At 35.9% G+C, this 20,590-nt stretch overlaps 1 protein-coding gene across 2 annotated transcripts in view; it reads left to right on the top strand.

Annotated features, from left to right (window-relative positions):
• Positions 1–20,590, top strand: part of Glys (glycogen [starch] synthase) — a 214,126-nt gene that overhangs the window by 168,597 nt on the left and 24,939 nt on the right. For both annotated transcript variants that reach the window (XM_090393684.1, XM_090393685.1), the window contains exons 11-12: positions 1,550–1,676; positions 14,710–14,867. In XM_090393684.1, coding sequence (XP_090249810.1) covers positions 1,550–1,676; positions 14,710–14,867 — 285 coding nt within the window. The remainder of the gene's footprint in view (positions 1–1,549; positions 1,677–14,709; positions 14,868–20,590) is intronic.

The raw sequence follows: 20,590 nt of genomic DNA, 5'->3' as shown, positions 1-20,590 counted from the left end.
GTTATATTAGATTTAGGATCCTGGATTACGTATGATCCTATTTAAAATTAACTCTTAGGGAGAAAGGTTAAGTGGGTAGAATATGTGCCTTCTATATGCTTGGGATTTTTATGCCATCATTATTGTTAAGATTAGGGTAATTGATAAGAATCTCACAGGCCTCCTTAAATTTATGTTCATACCATGTTTTGGTGTGATGTAAACAACAGGTGCTTTTTTAGTCAATTCTATGTAAAGTGTTCAGGGCATGACCAGAAAGACCAGCTTGACCATAGTTATTATATTTAATGTATCGTTCATTGTTCCTTTTTTCTGATAGGAATTGTGCATCCTGTTTCCCCTATATAGGACAAATATAGTGGAAATAGGATGCACAAATGAAGGAAAGACTGCCGGAAAGAAGATGTGCGACAAGTGTATCTAGAAACAGTGTGTTCTGCTTTTCAATTTCAATTGTATGTGTTTGTTGTTTGTGTAGGTGGCAGAGGAAAGTGACCATGGGGGCCAGATAGCGAAAACATCGTCAACATATCTAAGCCAGACTTTGGGTTTTAAAGGAGAGGAATCTAGAGCACATTGCTCAAAATGTTCCATGTAAAAGTTAGTAATGAGGGAGGGGGATAATGATGAGCCCATGGTTGTGCCTTCTTTTTGTAGGTAGAAAAGCGTTTTGCCATACAAAATAACCAGAACATAATACATGCTCAAAGAGCGCCATGATATCTGGAGGGAATTTGTTCTGTAAAAGAAGGATTGATTGGGACGTTTGTGAAGAGGGCAGAGACGTCAAAACTGATGAGAGTGATGTCTTTGATTTTGTTTACAAAGTGTTGTGTGTTTTTAATATAGGAGGAGGAATGACCTACCAACTCCTTGAGTGTTGATGCTAGTTTCTTGGCTAATGATAATTGGGGCTGTCTATACTTTCGACTATCATCCGGAGTGATGTTTTGTTTGCGAATCTTTGGTAGACCGTAAATTCTCGGGGAATGAGTGTGGTGCGGAATCAATTTTTTAACGATATCTTTGGGCTAATGATTTAAGTAGCTTCTCTGTTTTCTTTTTTATTTGATTGATAGGGTAATAATTAACTAGTTGATAGGTGCTGTTGTTATAATTATTTGTAACACAGTTGAGGCCATAATTTGGTAAAATGAATGCTGATCACCATGTAACACTAAAGAAAAGGATCTTGTCAAGGACATTTAAGGACTCTTCCGACATGACATGGCACTTTAAACAGGCTCATACTACAGTGATATCTGAAAGCTGCTATGTAACTCATAAGAACTGTGTTACCAGCTAAGAAGCCTTCCACAACAATAAACAGTTTTGCACTTGATATGTCAGATGACTTGTGGATAACCCATGTTGTTATTATTATATTTCAAAAAAAAGTTCTTAGAAGTTCTGGGATCTCTGTGTGTATGCATACATGCATGCTCTGTATATTCATCTTCCTGATGAAGCTGTAAATCCACTACATAGTCATTGTTTAAAACTATGTAAATTTTTGATAATCTTTATTAATTTTTTTTTTCCATTGTAGATCATCTTCCATCCAGAGTTTTTGTCTTCAACTAATCCATTATTCAGTATGGATTATGAAGAATTTGTAAGGGGTTGTCATCTAGGAGTATTTCCATCATATTATGAACCGTGGGGCTATACACCAGGTAATTGGTTATTTATTGATGCAGCACATCAGAAACAACTTAATATGATATATTTAATTAGTTAACAAGTTTCAAAAAAGTAAATAGTCATGATAATCAGATCTAGAGCATGACTGCCAGTTTGTTTTAACAACTTTTAAAAAAAAATTAATGTAGTATTTTGTTCCTATTAAAAAGAATTTCTCTATTAACTGTTTGAAAAATAAGTTTACCAGTCAGTTTTAAAGAAAATCACAATTTATGAATGGGTGGTGCTTTTCTTTACCTCAACAGTATGAAGTGTAAGGGTGAGGAGTGAATATAACTACATAATAGTACAGAGATTATGCAGTTACTATTTCTCTGTACTATATATACTGCAACATCTCTGTACTATTATGCAGTTATTATGCAATAACTGCATAATAGTACCAGAAATATTGCTGAATTTCAGAGAAAATGGTTTTATTATTACAGTTTACATAAAGAACAGATTAACTTCTCCATTATTTTAGACTGATGAGGAGAAATTCATACTTTCTGATATTCTAACATAGACCCAACATGAATATCATAAATCATAATCAGGATTAGATTGTCATCGTGGGGATATTTATTAAATTGTTGAGATTTTGAAAAAAATTTTTAAAATTGTTAAATTGACACTGGCCAAAATTCATTAGAAAGTCTTATACTGTACTGTACTGCACCATATACTATACTGATGAGGCCAGAGACGTTGGGGTAATTTTGAACAGGGCATATTGCAAAGATAGCTAAAACAGCACTTTTAATTATGTAGTTGTTGAAAAACACACCAACAAGCAGGGACATAGAAGTTATTGTTTCCTTTTATAAGGCCACATCTGGACCACTAAGCACAGATCTTCATCCCCAGATTTTGTGGGGATGAAGTGGTGGAGAGGATCCAGAGGTGAATGAGAAAGATTGTGTCAGGTCTATGGAATGCTCTCTTTGAAAATAGACTGATGGTCTGTGGGCTTCAAAAACTAGCTGATAAGCAAAAAAGATGAGACATGATAGAAGCATATAAGTTATTAAATGGGTTTTATACGATTGACGCTGTAGACTTGTCAGTACATGGTGGAAAGGGAGGTATCTTCTTCTTCTTCTACAGCTTCTCCCACTTAAGTGGGAGAAGGTGTGGAGGAGACTGTTTGTCTCCTCCCCCCAAGGTGTGGAGGAGACTGTTTGTTATGAGTCTCCTCCACACCTTCCTGTCTTGGGCTGTCACCACATCCAAGTTCTTCATCTTCAAGTCCTCTTCTACCAGCTCCCTCCATCTCTTCTTTGGCCGCCCACACTTCCGCCTTCCTTGCACATCCATCTGCATGACCCTTCATCCCACATATTCGTCCTCCCTCCTCATCACATGACCAAACCATCTCAACCTTGCCTCCTGTATTTTCGCTCCTAAGTTCGTAACTTTCACTGTTCCCCTGACATAGTTATTTCTCAGATGATCCTTTCTGGTCACACCGCATTCTCATCTCTGCTACTTCCATCCTGCTGATGTTATTTTTCCTCAGGGCCACAGTTTCTATAGCATATGTCATAGCTGGCCTCACTACTGTCCTATAAATTTTGCCTTTCAGATTGATCGGCACCCTCTTATCGCATAACACTCCAGCCATCTCCCTCCAGTTCCTCCAACCTGCTTGTATCCTGCATCCCACTTCCTTCTCAGCTCCTCCATCTTCTTCCACTGTTGAACCTAAGTATCTAAAGTCTCTCACCTTCCTGATGACATTTCCTTCCAGCTCCAGATCTGTCTCCTGGCCACCGCCCACTGCGCAACACATATACTCTGTCTTACTTCTGCTCAGTCTCATACCTCTCTCTTCCAGTACTTTTCTCCATCTTTCCAGTTTAGTTTCCGCTTCTTCTCTTGAATCTACACACAGCACGATGTCATCTGCATACAACATTGTCCAAGGTGCATCTTCTCTCACTTCCTCTGTTACCACCTCCATCACAATATTAAACAGAAACGGACTTAATGCTGACCCTTGATGCAAGCCAACTGTTACTTGAAAACTTTCTGTCTGTCCCAAACAGGTCCGAACACTTGTCTTCACATTTCTGTACATTTCCCGCACCAACCTAACATGTTTCTCCGGCACCTTCTTCTCCCTTAGACACCTCCAGACTTCTTGCCTTGGCACTCTATCGTATGCTTTCTCCAGATCAATAAATACCAGATGTAGCTCCCTTTGTTTCTCTCGATATTTTTCCATCATCTGTCGTAACCCAAAGATAGCATCTGTTGTTGATCTACCAGGCATGAAGCCAAATTTTTCCTTTGCAATCTCCACCTCCTCCTTCAATCTACCATCAAGAACCCTTTCTAGGATCTTCGTTGTGTGGGACATCAACTTTATTCCTCTGTAATTTTTACAGTCTTGTGCATCCCCTTTACCCTTGTAGATGGGAACAAGAGTACTCTCCCTCCATTCCTCGGGTATATTTTCCTGTTGGCAAACTTTCATGAACAGGTCCCACAGCAGGTCAATTCCCTCTTCCCCAAGTGCCTTCCATGCCTCCACTGGAATTCTGTCGGGCCCACCGCTTTTCCATTCCTCATCCTCTTCATGGCCTCCGTCACTTCCATTCTACTGATGTTCTGCACCATCCCCTCAGAAGGCTGCCCATCTCCTCTGTGAGTCCTTGCATTTTCCTCATTCAAAAGTCCCTCAAAGTATATTTTCCATCTGTTTCTTATGTCCACACCCCTCCATAATACTCTTCCTTCAGCATCTTTGATCTGCCTCACATGTAAGATGTCCTTAGCTGCTTTATTTCTACATTTCGCTAGTTGGTAAATTTTTCTCTGTCCTTCCTTTGTTTCTAATTGATCATACAGATCTTGATATGCCATGGCCTTCGCCTGTGCCACAACTCTCTTGGCTTCTTGCTTTCTCTCTTTGTACACCTCTCTGTCCTCTCCCACTCTTGACTCATCCCACTTCTGCTTTGCCTTCCTCTTAGCTGTCACTGCCACTTGTACATCATTATTCCACCACCAACCCTCCTTCTGCTCTCTAATCTTTCCAGATGTCTCACCAAGCACCTCGATTGCACAGCTCAGGATTACTTTTGAATTATGTTTCCACCAATCTTGTACACTTTCCAGTCCATCCGAAATCCTCTCTAACACTCTCTCCCTAAAACGATTCCTCACACTCTCCTCTTTTAAGCGAAACCACTTAATTATCTTCATCCCATGGCAACCAGAAGTTCTTATCTTCGATCTTATTTTAAAGGGAGGTATCACCCATGGAAATTGTGTGGTTATCAAGTGTGTTAAGACTAGATTTTTTTCTTTGGAGGGTGGTGAATGAGTGGAACAGATAGCTAGGAGGTGGGTGTGAGTACTTTGTTGGTGAATGAGTTTGAGACGTATTATAGGTATTTGTGAAAAATGGATCACAAATACCTGTATAAATTCAGATACCTGTATAATGATGATAATATAATCTTCTTGAATGCTTTGTAATATTTTAAAATTATAAAAACATAATAGTAAGGTTTAAATGCTTGTTTCACCATTTTTTACCATTTCTGTCCATTGCCATGAGACCCAAATCCTGCAAACTCTTTCCACACCACCCCTTCATATCATCCACCCACTCTCACCTTGGCTGTCCTCTTCTGTTTATACTGCCCATTGTACCAGGCATCAAGGTTTTGATTTTTATACTCTTATCTATTTTGCAGATATGTCCAAAAAGTTTTAGTTTCCTTTGAATAATATGAGGAATACTTGCTGAAATTCATTATTATTATTATTAAGAGACATCTCCAGGGAGTGAGGAACTCATTGAGGGAAGCCACACATTACCTGCACTAACTGTCACATCTTCCTTGAATTCATACTCACCACCTCCAAAGGTAATATATTCCAATCATGTGCCACTATGAGAATAAAATCCAGCTCTCACTGCTTTCTTGACTGCATTCATTCTAATTTTTCATGGATGCCCTTTCATTCTCTCTCTACCCTTCATAAAATGAAAAATTCCATCTATTGGTATCTTGTATGACCTATTCAGAAGTTTGTAAGTTTCAATCATATCACCCCTCCTTGTCCTGTTTGCAGTTTACAAATTCTCAATTGGTCTTCATAATATGTTTTCCACACAGTTTCAATATCATTCTTAGCAATCTCTTTTGTGCTCTCTCTGCTATATCTACATCCATGTGGAAACCAGAAGACCATGCCTGCACATAGTAGTCACAGTCAGGTGGTATCCAGTCCTTGTAAAGAGGCAAAATGACTTCCTTATTATTGCATGTCAAGGTTCATTTCAGCATTGCAATTATCTTCTAAGTTGCATTTGCAATCTTTGCTATATGGCCTTCGATATATTCATTATGAACTTCAACTTCCTATCTACTAATACTCCTAAGATAGCTAGCCTGACCAGTTTCTTCTAAAATAATCCCACCAATATAATATGACATTGGATACCTAATTACTGGAGACTGGCTATCTGATAGGTATCAACAAGTTGTGTATGGGGGAGCGATATCCAGGAAAAGGAAAGTCACTAGTGGAGTGCCTCGGGGGTCTGTTTTAGGCCCATTACTGTTTAACTTGTATATTAATGATATAGGTGAAGATTTGGATGGAGATATTCAGTTGTTTGCAGATGATGCAAAATTGGGACGAACCATGAAGTGTAGTGAAGATGTTGTGGCCTTACAGGAAGATTTGAATAGATTGAGTGATTGGGCACGGAAATGGGGATGTGAATTCAATGTTGCAAAATGTAAGGTTTTGAAATTTGGAAAACAAAGATGGGATGCAGAATTTATGCTTGGTGAGAATATATTGTTGGAAGTAGAGGAAATAAGAGATCTGGGGGTGACAGTGGATAAGGCTCTAAAATTTAGGGGACATATTGCCAGAATTGTGAAGACAACAAAGGCTTCTGGGAATGATGCGGAGGACACTGACATGTAGAAGTAGGGAGATTCTTGTTCTGTTGTATAAGGTTTTGATTAGGCCACACATGGACTATTGTGCCCAGATTTGGTCACCGGGTTTTCAGAAGGATGAAGAGATGTTGGAAAGGGTCCAAAGGAGACTGACTAAGGTAGTTTCTGACCTCTGTAATGTCGAGTATTGAGGAAAGATCGAGAAGATGTAATTTGCAGAGTCTGGTGGACAGGAGAAAGAGAGGAGATATGATAGAGACCTACAAGTTGGTAAGGGGTTGTTATAGGATCAATGCTGGAGAAGTTTTACAGAGAATAGTGGGAGATCAGGGGAGAACCAGAGGTCATCCCTGGAAACTGTATAAAGAGGATGTGAGTAGGGGAGTGAGAGGCAGGTTTTTTTTCGTGCAGAGTTGTGAATGATTGGAATGCCTTGCCTGAGAATGTGGTGTCTGCAAAGAGTTTGAATGTGTTTAAAACACGGTATGATGAGCTGTGTGTGTGTGTGTGTGATAATAGGACCTCCTAGAAGAGTCTTTGACTCCATGAGGTCTTGGAGTGGTAATAATAATAATAATTACACCGAAGTGCTTGACTTTACACTTGTTAATATTAAACAGAGAGCCATTTTCACATGCACACAATTCCAGCTTATTGAAATCATTCTGCAAGTACTGCATATCAGTCTCATTCTTGATTACCCTACCTACTTTGCATTATTTGCAAATAGCTGTGTGCTACCTGTCAAATTCTTCTGAGTGTCATTAGTATACATTGAATAACAAAGGATGAAGGACTGATCTTTATGGTACACCACTGGTCACCTTAAATCTTGCAGAGTCAGCCCCCCCCCCCCCCAACACTTTTGATATTGGTCAGTTAGCTATCCTTTTATCCAACCTAATATCTTATAATTTAATCCCATCCTTCTAATTTATGCAACATTCCTCCATGCTGTATCTTGTCAGAAACCTTACCAAGCCCAAAAGTACTGTGCTGTGGTGTATAAATTCCCCTTTTATGACTCAACAGTAACATTATAGAATGTGAGCAAATTGCTCAAACATGACCTTTCCTTAATAAACCCATGCTGTTTGTTGCAAAGATTTTCTGTCAATCCATTTCTGTATGCAAGCTCTTACCAACTTTTCCAAAAATCTTCACCACTGCAGTTGGTCATGATTTCCTGCCTTGTAGTTCAGCATGTGCCTTTCCAAATGGAACATCAATAAATTTAGCCACTCTCCAAGTTGTCACCTCTGTCACCAACCAGAGTCAGGATAGTCATGTCTTGAACTGAAATCCTCTTTAACACTATAATCAGATTTGACACTCTTTGACCTAGTTTTTTCTGTCACATGCCACTTGAGAAGTAGTTCCTAACAACTGATCCACTAGTTCTATAACAATATCTCACTATGTATTTGATCTTGTCAGATTCCACACTCACAACAGATGGCTTCAAACTCACTGTCATATGGAAAACTGTTACTAGGATATTGCAGTTGTAGGTCTCAACTCTAACTTGATTCAAATCATCTAATATCATTAATGGCACACTCCTTCCTCTTCTATCCTGTCTATTTTTCCTAAAAATACTGTACTCTTTACACTTGATAACAGTTACTCCAGTTACTCTGATAACCAGGTTTCACTACTGCCTACGATCCAAGGCCTCAATTAATTCACTAAGGGAATAAGCTCTGCTCCTTTTGTTTCTGATACTCTTGACATTCATGCACAGATGTAATAAACTGCTGCATGTTTTTTACATATTCACTTCAGTAGTCTGCATGACCCAGTTGAGCAATTTACAGATCTCTTTTCTTAAGTAATGTCTTACTTATACAGACATCCTTGAACATTCTTAATAAGTCAAAACTGGATGAACACAGTCATTCTTTCCTTATAATTATTTCCATAATACTGCCCATTCCTATTATTAACACAGTTACATAATGTTTTCTCTTTTACACAGATTCTCATCCTTTCTTCCATCATATTCTAGTTTCCCTGATTCTGTGTTAGGTCTCATGCCAATTAATTTTTTTCAGACCCTTGATACCAAACACATTCAAGTACAGGCTATGTCCCTTTTATATAAATCCATTCTTTCCTCAAGCTCACTCTACACACCCAAAAACTCATATCCATTCTTTCTATGCTACAAAATAGGTCATGTAGAAAGAATAATATTAGGAATATTATTCTGCATAGAAGGAAAAAAAAATCTTATAAACATAAGTTTATATAGGAGAGTTAAAATCATTTCACAGGTTCTGATGAATTTGCTGTGGGAAAGAGATACATTTACTGCATACTGCCATGCATTATAAACACATATAGTAAGATTTAAAGTGTATAGATTAGTGCTGTTGGTTTTGTATGCATGTCTTTTGGTAATATCCAAGCCTGAACCATTCATTTGATTCTGATAACATTTGCTGAATTAATTATGAAAATAATGTATAGAGATGACCTAATTTTTAATTCTCTTACCAGTGATATGTTGACTATATTCTACCAATCAGGATGAGATACTAAGGTATTTGCTGTAAGCAATGATCTAATACAATGTTTCTCAACCTGTGGTCTGCGACGATGGGACAGGTGGTTTACAGGCAGACTTAAGTTAATTAAATAAATATATATGTTTTAATTATCGAAACAAATTGAATAAGTAAGGAAAAATTATTGAAATCAAACGGAGACTTAAAAAAAAACAACAAATAGTATCAGAATGTTCAAAGACGGAAGCAATAAAACTATATTGTTGTTCACTTCACCCCTCTTTTATTACTTGTCATTCTGGCATTACAATAATTTGTAGCGGCAGAATAACGAATAATAAGAGGGGGTGAAGTGAACAACAGTATAGTTTTATTGCTTCAGCCTTCCCTTGCTATTTTGTCAGATTTGAAGTAAACGTGTCATCCACATTTCAACCAATTGTTTGTTGTTAATTGATTTTTATTGTTGATGGTTTTCCTCCTTCAACCAAGGCTCAATATATCTTCAGAAGTGCTAAGTGATACTTGGACAAAGTGTGTCATGAGTTAACTCCAGGATTTATATATTTTTCAGAAACGTTTTTTAATAATGGAAAAGTGGCTTAGAATTAGGGCTGAAAAGAAGGTCAAATGAAACAGGTAATGCTAACCCTAATTGTGATACATGTGTTTAACGGCAAGTAAATCTGATACTATTAAAGTAAAAGAATCAAGCAGTTCAAAGAAAAAATACAGTAGGAAATATAACAGTTCATATTTGGAATTCGGGTTTACTTGGTATGGAGATGAAAGTGAACAGAAACCTCAATGTGTTTTGTGTTATGAAGTGTTGTCAAATGAGTGCATGAAACCTGTGAAATTCCAACATTTAGTAACTAAACACTGTGATGTGAAAAGTAAGCCAATCAAATTTTTTCAGTGACACTTAGGGACGTTAAATCATGGGAAAGATATAATTTCGGCAATAGGTTCCATTAATAGCAAGGCACTGGAAGCATCCTATCTCTTAAGTTTGTGCATAGCGAAAAAACAGAGAAAATCATTCTATCGGGGAAAATTTACTACTTCCAGCTATAAAAGATGTGGTAAAAACTATGTTTGGCAATAAGTTACTAAGAGATGTTGATTTGACTCCTCTTTCAATGACACTGTAGTTCGTATAATTAATGATATGACAAGTGACATAGAATCTCAGTTAATCGAAAGAGTTAAGAAGAGCCCTTATTATGCGTTACAGATAGACGAGACTACTGATGTTACAGATGATGCGCAGTTAATATGCTAAGTAAGATATGTGGATGATAACAACATTCATAATGATATTCTGTTTTGTAGAACTTGGTCATATCGAACAACTGGAGAAGGAATATTTCACACTCTCAATATTACATAATACACAAAGGGATCCAGCGGGAAAAATGTATGGGCTTCTGTTTGGATGGAGCTCGCGCACTTACAGGTAGGCATAGTTGGGGGTTGTTTCTATGGTCAAGGAAATGGCTCCGGATATGAATCAGGTATATTGTTTCATACATAGGGAAAGGTTGGCCTCTAAAGAAATGCCACCAGAATTTAAAACTGTGCTATACAACGCTGTAACATAATAAAGTTAATTTTATTAAGGCTCGACCACTAAATAAGGTTATTTTCAGTATTCTGCGATGAAATGGACAGTGAATATATACAACTTTTGCTTAATTCTGAAATTTGCTGGATTTCCAGGGGCAAAGTACTAACAAGCTTATTTCAATTAAGGCACGAAGTTTTATTGTTTGTAAATGAACGTAATTCTAATTATGCATCACTACTTGTTGATGAAGCATGGTTATCAATGCTCTCCTATCTTTGAGACATTATTTTCGAAAAAACTAAATGAACTAAATCTCTCCCTTCAGGGAAATTCTTTAACTGTTCTTGATGCCTACGACAAAATAAAGGCATTCGAGAAAAAAAAAAAACTGGTGTTGTGCATTAGTTATGTAAAAGACAGATAATTTGCACCTTTTCCAACATTAGAATCCTTATTAGTTAAAAATGATCTTTTTGTTGATTCTGAGTTTCTGGAAAGGGTGGTTTATGACCATCTCAAAACTCTGAAACAGAATTTTGAAACATAATCCGAATAACTTTATTAAGAAATTTCTGCGCATTCGAGATCTATTTCAGGCATATAGTCACGAGAATGACCTTTTGTTATCGAAAAAAGAACAGTTAATTGAGCTTTCAATTGACAGTGGATTCAAAATGCAGTTCTGTGATCTTGGTCTGGCTCAATTTTGGATCTCACCTTCAGTGAGAATTGAATTTCCCGAATTATCTGAAGAAGCACTGAAAATCGTCATGCAGTTTTCTACAACCTATTTTTGGAAAAAGATTTTCATCTCTCCTTCAAATAAAAACAAAATACAGAAATCGTCTTAGTGTGTGAGCTGATCTTCGACTGAAGTTGGGCAATATTTAGCCAGATATCCAGCAACTCTGCAAAGGCCAAGAAGCTGAACCTTCTCATTAAAAGTAAGTACAGTAGTAACATAATTATATCATATTATTTACTTTAAAAATACTTTCTACATCATATTATTTATTTGGACTACAGTTTCCGATTATTCTTGTTACTCGTTTTGGAATTAATCCATTTCCAAAATCGGGGATGAAACCAAAGTTATGCAAAGTGACATCACGGTGAGGCTCAGCTCTGCTGGCCAGGAGGATAGCTTCCCGTGTCCCGTTTAGCGAAGTTCCGTATCTCATACTATTGCTTGCAGGAATATGCGGCCGAGCACACCGAATCCATCGAATGCAGACAACAACATCCATACGGTCATGTATTGTACATAAACACACATCACACCATAACAAATACAAGCAGCACACAGGATGGATATAAATAAAACCACCACACCACCACCACACGATTAATGAATCTGCCAGATTTACGATGACCACTGTTGTGTCTCTGGATAAAACAGGATGGATACAATTAAAACCACCATCATAACACGATTAGTACAAATCACATGGGTACGGTATATATGGCATACGTTGCTGGCAGGAAAATGCGCCTGACTACGTGGATGGTACTTTGCTACTGACATCATGGATGGGTTGGACTGTTTATAGATATCAGGAAGGACCTCACATAACAGGATGTTTTGATTTTTTCTGGTCATGGAAAACTCCTCAGGGAAATAAGACAATTCATATCGGCCAGAAGAGAGAGAGAGTGTGTGTGTGTGTGTGTGTGTGTGTGTGTGTGTGTGTGTGTGTGTGTGTGTGTGTGTGTGAATGGGGGGGCATTAATGGCTTTGGGATGTTCTGAGTGAAATTTTTGGGTATATTCAGGGGGGATGGTTTGGACAGGACAAGGGATGTCATCCATGATGGAATCCATCGATGTCAAGTTCGTATTCAGTATGATGATGAATGGAGTAAGATAAGAACAACATTTTTCCCTTGTCTCACAACGCACTTAGTGAGTGGAACAGTTTACATGTCGCAGGTCGAATCAGAGAGTGTGTGAAGATAAAAGTTGTAGACTTCATGAGAATGGACAGATAAATGGGGATGACATATAAAATATAAAAGTTGCTGTGAGTAGATGAATGGGGATTAAAGATAAACGTTGTTGTGGGCAGATGAATGAAGATTTCAGCGGGATGGTGCTGACATTCCCCATTCATTTGCCCATAGTACCAATGCCACTAAAAATATTGTTGTGGGTGAGCTTAATGAGTGTGGGTAGATGAATGGGGATATATATAAAATATAAAAGTTGCTGTGGGCAGATAAATGGGGATTTCGATGGGACGGCACTGACATACCCATTCATTTTTCCAGAGCGAATTGGAAACTGATACCTTTATTTGTTTAATAAAATTTAAACTTTGTTCAATGATACACATTTAATCGTTTACTTCCAACTTAATTATGTTTCCATATGTATTTGTAAATGTTTATGTATATGTAAAATGTTGTATATGTAAATATAATATGCAAATGTCATATGTTATATGTATATGTTGTAAATGTTGGTAATCCCCATATACATTTAAAAAAAAATTACATAACTTAGTAGTCCGTAGAATTGTTTTAGGCATTTTACTGGTCCTTGGGCTTAGAAAGGTTGAGAAACGTGATCTAATACAAGTTGTGTATTTTACCAGAATGCCCTCTCCACTCACCGAACTCTTGATCTTTTCTTAATGAGGTACTCTTCCAAGTATACTATAGAATTACATATCTTCTCTTATTAAGTTATAGGCTGCATACATGCTCTCTTCTTTCGGCTTTTTTAAGATTATGGGAGGAATCAGCATATTGCAAGTGGCTGAAGTAAAAGCTCCAACTTCATTCCCAGCCTACCCTAAAGACCTCAATAGTACAAAATTGTCAAATCTAAATCCAACTTCAAAAGATCTAAATACAGAAATCTTACTTCTTGTAAAAATGGCTCATGCCTTCTAGTTCCCTGTAAAGGCCATTAAAATAAAATAAAAATAAAAAATTATGTAGCTCAAGCCACTTCATTCTTCCAATAAGTGGGGCTCTAGGTTTTTCTCCCATTCTGTTCAAGTGACCATACCACCTTAAATGAGCCCTGGTAACACATTTCTGAATGCTCATATTACCAAGTTCCTAACTAGTATCTTCATTTTTAATATGATTCTTCCATTGATGCCATCTCGTTGCACCTCCTATTTTTTCACAGTACTCTCATATTGTCTATAGCTTTTGATCAACTACTTTATTCCTAACCCAACTCTTAGATCCATAAGTTAAAATTGGTTTGAACATTTTACATACAGCTAGTTGATCAGGTAGATTTTATCATGATTGTATTTTAATGCATTCTAGAAGAAAAATCTCTATAATGTAGATGTTGCAGTAAGCAGACAACCACTATATATGAAATTGGTGTGATTAGATATGTATGGTGTCCAGACAATGGGATATGGCAATTGATAATGAAATTAATCACCTCTCTCCTTTAAAATTACTCTGAAACCATGTAACATGGTTGAGAAGTAGTTGTATTTCATCTGAATGGATAAATGGACTAAAGTCTCATATAAAGAGGTTTTTTCACCTGGAAACTTGGGTTTTTTCATCCCTCAGAACAGGCAAACTGGCCCTGTGAACACATGGATCTACAGTCATAAAATACATACTTAATCCCTCATTAGGAGGGCTCCACCCATCCTATGGAATGGGGGGAGGAAAGGAGGAACCCCATACAAAATAAAAAAAATGGACTAACAACGATATACCTCACAAGCAAGAAATGCTGACTAGGACATGTGATGGATCCTTTGTTCTCCATTTTTTTTTTTTTTTTTTTTTTTTTTTTTTTTTCTATGAATAGTATTGCTAGAAGAAGGGGATCTGCAGGACAGAACATTGTCACATAGGCTGTCTAGGTTAGATGAAAGTTTACAGATCATCAGCTTTAGCTGAAGAAAGAATTTTGTGTTCAAATATAGTAATAAAATGTTAATTAACTTTACAGTATTTTTTGAAGGAAATGTTATAAACGTAAACTTTGAAAAAAATAGTTTCAAGTCAGAATTATTTTCCAATTATAGCTGAATGCACAGTGATGGGAATTCCTAGTGTAACTACCAATTTATCTGGCTTTGGATGCTTCATTGCAGAACATGTAGCAGATCCAATGTCCTATGGTATTTATATTGTAGACAGAAGGTTTAAGAGTCCAGAGGAATCTGTACAGCAGCTGGCACAGGTAGTTAGTTCAGTTACTTTTTTTATTTTATAAATATACTTTAAATGAATAAAAATAAAATTTTATTGTTTTGACTGTGCTATTAGTTTCTTTTTCTCTCTGGAAAGGTCATTTATTGTTATCTAGCAATGTTTGTATGAAATCTGAAAAGATGTTTAGATAATGAATAGTTTGTTATAAAAATGATGCTAGTTAGTAAAGAAGTTTGTTGATGAAATTAGCTGCAGAATTAGTAACAGGTTCTCACATGAATGGCAAAAAAAGACTGATTTTATTACACTGCAAGTAATTTCAGCCGATTCTGTGTGGGTAGACTAATTAGAGTAGACTTTATAACAAACTTTATTAGTTTAAAGTTTGTTACTAGTTATTCATTCCTTCTTCGACAAAATAGATGGCTAAATTGAAGTATTGAATTTCAATGCTTCAATTTAGTACTTTTGAAAATAGCAACTTATCAGTTGCTTTTATTTGATATGTTCATAATAAATTTTATCAATCATAGATCCTAGTTATGATAAGAAAGTAACTGTTGATTATTTTACCCTTGGTGAAATAATTTTTTTTTCCTGAGGGGGGGGGGGGAATCTGAGAAGTACTTTTGAAAATAGCAACTTATCAATTGCTTTTATTTGATATGTTCATGTACTTAATAAATTTGCTTATTTCTTGATAATGTTATGGAAAGACTTCATTCATCTTATTCCATAATGTTTAAAATTTTCACTCTGTCTACTGCCAGCTGTTATTGGTTACTATATTGCCAATCAACATTTGCTTTGTGACATCATGCAAATTGAGCCCATCGCATACAGGCTCTTGCTGCTTGCCATCATGTGGCTTTGCTAAAGGTAAATAAATCCTTACAACTTAACTAAAGTAAAACATTATTTCATACTCTTCTTTATTATTTTCTTGCCTTATAAAATGTAATAAAGGAATTTACTTTGTTTTGGAATTGCTCTGCTGCAGTGTAAATAATAATAAATGCTAACATCAATTACATTATTCTGAATATCTAAATTCAATTCCTTGTCATTTTTATATTATAAATATTTAATAATACAATAATATATTTCAGTAAAATGTTTTTCATGAATAATTAAGGCAATGTGTAGGTTACTTGAATAAATATTCAAGACAACATACACAGACTAATAGTTGAAAATTCATGGTAATATAAGGAGAATATATATTTTACTTTTGTAAGTCTGGAAAACAACAAGATATACAAAGAAGAAAAGCCTTTCAAAGTGATATTATATGTCCCACATATGCATTTATATTGCATATGTGAGACATTATGTAGAGCAATATATAGCCTATACTTTATTATTATTATTTGACACCTCCAGCGAGCCAAAGACTCATCGAGGGAGGGCACCTTTTCTACAACTGTCTCCACCACTCAATCCACCAACTGACCGCAACTATGCAGACCACCACTACTAGTACTTCCAGAGACAATTGCAAACATCTATGCCCACGGTGGGATTCGGACCCGCAGCTTTTTGGCTGGAGAGTGGATATGCTAACCATTCAGCCAGCCAGTCTGGTGATTACATAAGTTGGCATTTATAAATACAGGATGATAGTATAATGTAAAATCAGGTCAGGTGTAAGAGATGGATGTCTCCACTGTTATTTTATCTATATGGATCACTTTATGAAGAAAGTGACATTAAATTGGATATCAGAATTGGAGATATTAAACTCAGCTGTACAAATGATATATTCATAAGTAAATCCATTAAAAGTCTTCAGGACTTTGAATAACTATTGTAACAAATCTGGTACAAAAATCACCATTAAAAAAAAAAAGAAAAAAAATTATGAAATTAGGCATAAGCATGGTAAACATCGACTATATTCTCAATGGAGAATTTATAGAACAAGTAAAATATTTCGGGGTGCTTAAGGGTCAAAGCTGTATAACTGAGAGGAGACCTCCACATAGCCTTTAAAGGAATGTGAAGAGCCGACCAGGGCTTCTGACCCAATGTCCAATCCTCGCCTTCTCGTGGTGCACCCTATTGGGTATCTACCTGGATGCATTTATCTGGAAATAATTTTCTAAAATCATAAAAATGAATTTACAAATAGTTAAATTTTAAATTAGTCACTTCATTTTGTTAAATTGTTGAAAGTATTTTGTAAATTATAATACTTCATTCATATTTAACATAATCCTCCATGTTATGAGCAATACTTGTAAATATTATTTGTTGTTAGTCTCTTGCTTATAATGTGTTATTCATATAGTTGCCTTGAGTTTTGTTTGTTATTATTTAATATTATAATCTTAAGATATGTAATAGTAATAAAAAAGACTGTATAAAAATATCATTCGTTTAAATTACTTTATTCTGTAAAATTTATTGTAAGAAATTGTGTGTATATAAATTTAAATGTACCTTATATGAACTGTGATATATGTTTTTTATTATTGTAAATGAAAGTGAAAGTAAATTTAAGGAATTCTGCTAATGAGATTTGATTGGTCACTTTCAAGGAAACAGTTATTTTTAGGTAGCGCGTAAATGAAAGTAAGATATAGGAGAAGCCCTAGAGACAGAATAGAGATAGGTAGTGAGTGGCAGAAGGGGAATTAACATATGCCGAAAATCAACTAGGAAAGGACAAGGAATTAATAGGCATTTTGAATTACTTCTATGGGAGTTCTGATACTATGATAAATTCCAAATGGTTAGTGGAAAAATAGTGCAGAACTGAAGTTAATACATAGAAAAAAATAAGGAATTAGTAGATAACTTAAACCAAGTGCATCAAGACTTGTGTATTTCTGTGTCTATAATTCAGTTATTATAGTGGAAGATTTCTTTGAATTGTGTTGCCAGAATTTCAAATATGCCTATGCGAATTCAATGTGTAGAAGCAGTAATCTGGTAAGAGTTGGTCCTTTCTATAACCTGTGTGAAGCAATAACAGTTAAATCTGTCGGATATATTTTGACCTTAGCTGTGATGTTATGCCAATTAATGGTCGGATGTTAGATGTACCGAAGTACTTTCCCCTCGAAATAACAAGTGTTATGTTGATCTATTAAGTGTTAGCTGACTGAGAAAGAATATAGTGTGTAGCATGTCATAAGATTAGTTATTGTGACATTTGGAAGGTTAAAATTTTAAGAGCTATTCTCAACTTGATTGACTGAGCATAAGAACTGAAAAATGAATGTTTGATAGTTAATTGATTGCAATTATTCTGAATACTTTAAACTGAGCTAATATATTTATGATTTAATTCATCTAATTGGGTAGAGAGAACTATGTGAAAGAGTTACTGATGCTTTAAGAATTAAGAAGTGTCAACATTAGCCAAATCCTTAAACTAAATAAGAAGTTACTAATATCCGAATATGAATTTTTGTAATTGTTCAATTTGATAACCTTTTGCAGATAGTTATACTTGAATGTATATGTTGTACTATTCCACATTAAATGTTTTCTTTTGTTGAGTTAAACTTGGTGTTTGCCTGATTTTCTTTCATTGCATTGCTCATAAAATTGATCGGACCTTTGCGGAAGCCTTAAAAGCTATTAATAACCTTGGCCTGAAAATAAAGTGATAATATAAGTATAGTTGATGATTGATTTCTCTATATTATTTAGACTAATCTGAATATAGGGTGGGGCAGTATAAGATAAATTTCTTTATATTCAGATGAGCATCAATCAACAACTAATGAATAAAAACAGAATTTAAAGAGGTAAAGATATGATTAACAAACCAACAAAAATGGAACAGTCAGTTAGGTGGGACATTCCAACAATTTCCTTTTGTAGTTGTCACTTGCAAGGAATGTACCAGTAGTTTGAAAATGATTTGAATTTACTTTGAATGCTTAGGGTGGTTCCATAAGTTTCCAGCCTGACTAACTTTTAGAGGTGATAGAAAGAAAACAACTGTCTTTTCAACATAATCTTCCTTTACTTCAACAGACTTTTCACATCTTTGAATTAACATTTCTGTGCCCTTGAATAAATAGTCTGTACTTTTGTCTGCAAAATGGCCTAAAACTCTTTCACTTCATTGTTATCTGCAAATTTTCTTTCTCCAAGGTCTTTCTTCGGTTTCGAGAAGAGGTAGTAGTCACTGGGTGCTAGATCTGTGCTGTAGGATAGGTGTTCAATCTCCTGGAAGCCACAGTTCTTCATTGCAGCCTTTGCAACAATAGCCATATGGACTGGAGCATTATTGTGAAGCAGGCAAAAACCATTACTCAGCATTCCTCTTCTCTTCACCTTTATGTCATTGTGCAGGAGTGAAGCATAATATATTTGGCATTCATTCATGGTGGTATTCCTTTCCTTGAAGTCAATCAAGAGAATTCCCCAGCAATCCCAAAAGATTGTTGTCACAATCTTCTTGGTGGACTGAGTGATCTTGGCTTTTCTCGACAGTGCTTTGCCTGATTTGCACCACTCCATGGATTCCCTTTTGGAAAGAGGATCATAATAAAGGACCATGGTTTCATCCTTGGTGACAATGGATGTCAGCACTTCTCTCTGATTCCCTTGGAAAAGGCTTCAGCTGTCTGTCATTGATCAGTTTCTCCTCAACCATCACTTCCACAGGCCAATCATCACAAAGATCATCTTCAATGCTCTCCTCCTAAGCAAAACTGTTTAGTCCATTCCTTCATGGTGGAATATGAAGGAGAAGTTTCCCCATAGACACTATCCAATCACTGTTTGATAGCACTTGGAGAAAGCCCTTTTTTGAGAAACTTTATCAGAACATGGCAGTACTCCATTTTTAACATTACATTTATTTAGCATGCCATGTGTTAGTCAAATGAGTGCCTCCAACTGAATGATGCAGGTAGAGAGTTGAAACTGGTATGCTAACCTGCCAGTAGATGGTGCTATCTGTCATGCACAGCATTTTTCTTTACATTATCTAAAAATCTGTTTAAAATTGGTACAAATTTTGTATGTCAGGCCAGAAATGTTTGTTACCTACCTCATACAAAGAAACAAGCTATGTTACAATACATATAGTATACTAGTCACACTAATTTGGTCAACCCTACTACATCAGTGCTAGAGTCCTGTTATCTGTTTTGCTAGAAATTACTAAGAAAAATAAGAACAAAACAGGATTAACATTGGTCATTATATAAAATAGCTGAAATTATTGCTTAGTCCTAAAGTGAGGGTTTGCTGGAGAACTTGAAACAAAAGTTGTGGGCCATTCATATTTTGAGGATTTTAAGCACCATTATTTTTTAGATTAGGATGGTTGATCAAAATTTTGCAGGTTTCCATAAATTTCTGTTCATAACAGATGTTTAGATAATGTAAAGAAAAGTACCTTTCCAGTCAGTTTGGTGTAATGTGTTAAGTATGTGATTTGAGAGGCCCGCTTTACCAAAATTGTTAAATTTTTATGTGTTATTTATGTTCTTTTGAACAATGAGCAACCAAAGAGGAAGCTGGCAGGTCACTTACAAAGTGTAGAAGGGAGACTATAAGATGGCAGCTTTGTAAGGCAACTATGATACCATACTCAATCCAGTACCTTTGAAATATGAAGCAAAACCATTTGAGTTTCTCCAGATGTTTCCTTGGCCTATATCTAAAGGTGAGTAAAGTTAGCAAAGAGGTAAATTGTATAACAAGAATGACAGAATTCATATTGGTGATCACTAATTAACCAAGAAATCTCTAGATAGTAAAGACACTAGTTGTTGATAACCC

This window comes from Typopeltis vanoorti, chromosome 6 (assembly GCF_054136105.1).
Source record: "Typopeltis vanoorti isolate ZY-2024b chromosome 6, IOZ_Tvanoo_1.0, whole genome shotgun sequence".
In the NCBI taxonomy this organism is placed as follows: domain Eukaryota; kingdom Metazoa; phylum Arthropoda; class Arachnida; order Uropygi; family Thelyphonidae; genus Typopeltis; species Typopeltis vanoorti.
The sequence above is the reverse complement of the archived record's forward strand: the minus strand, read 5'-3'. Positions and strand labels throughout refer to the sequence as shown.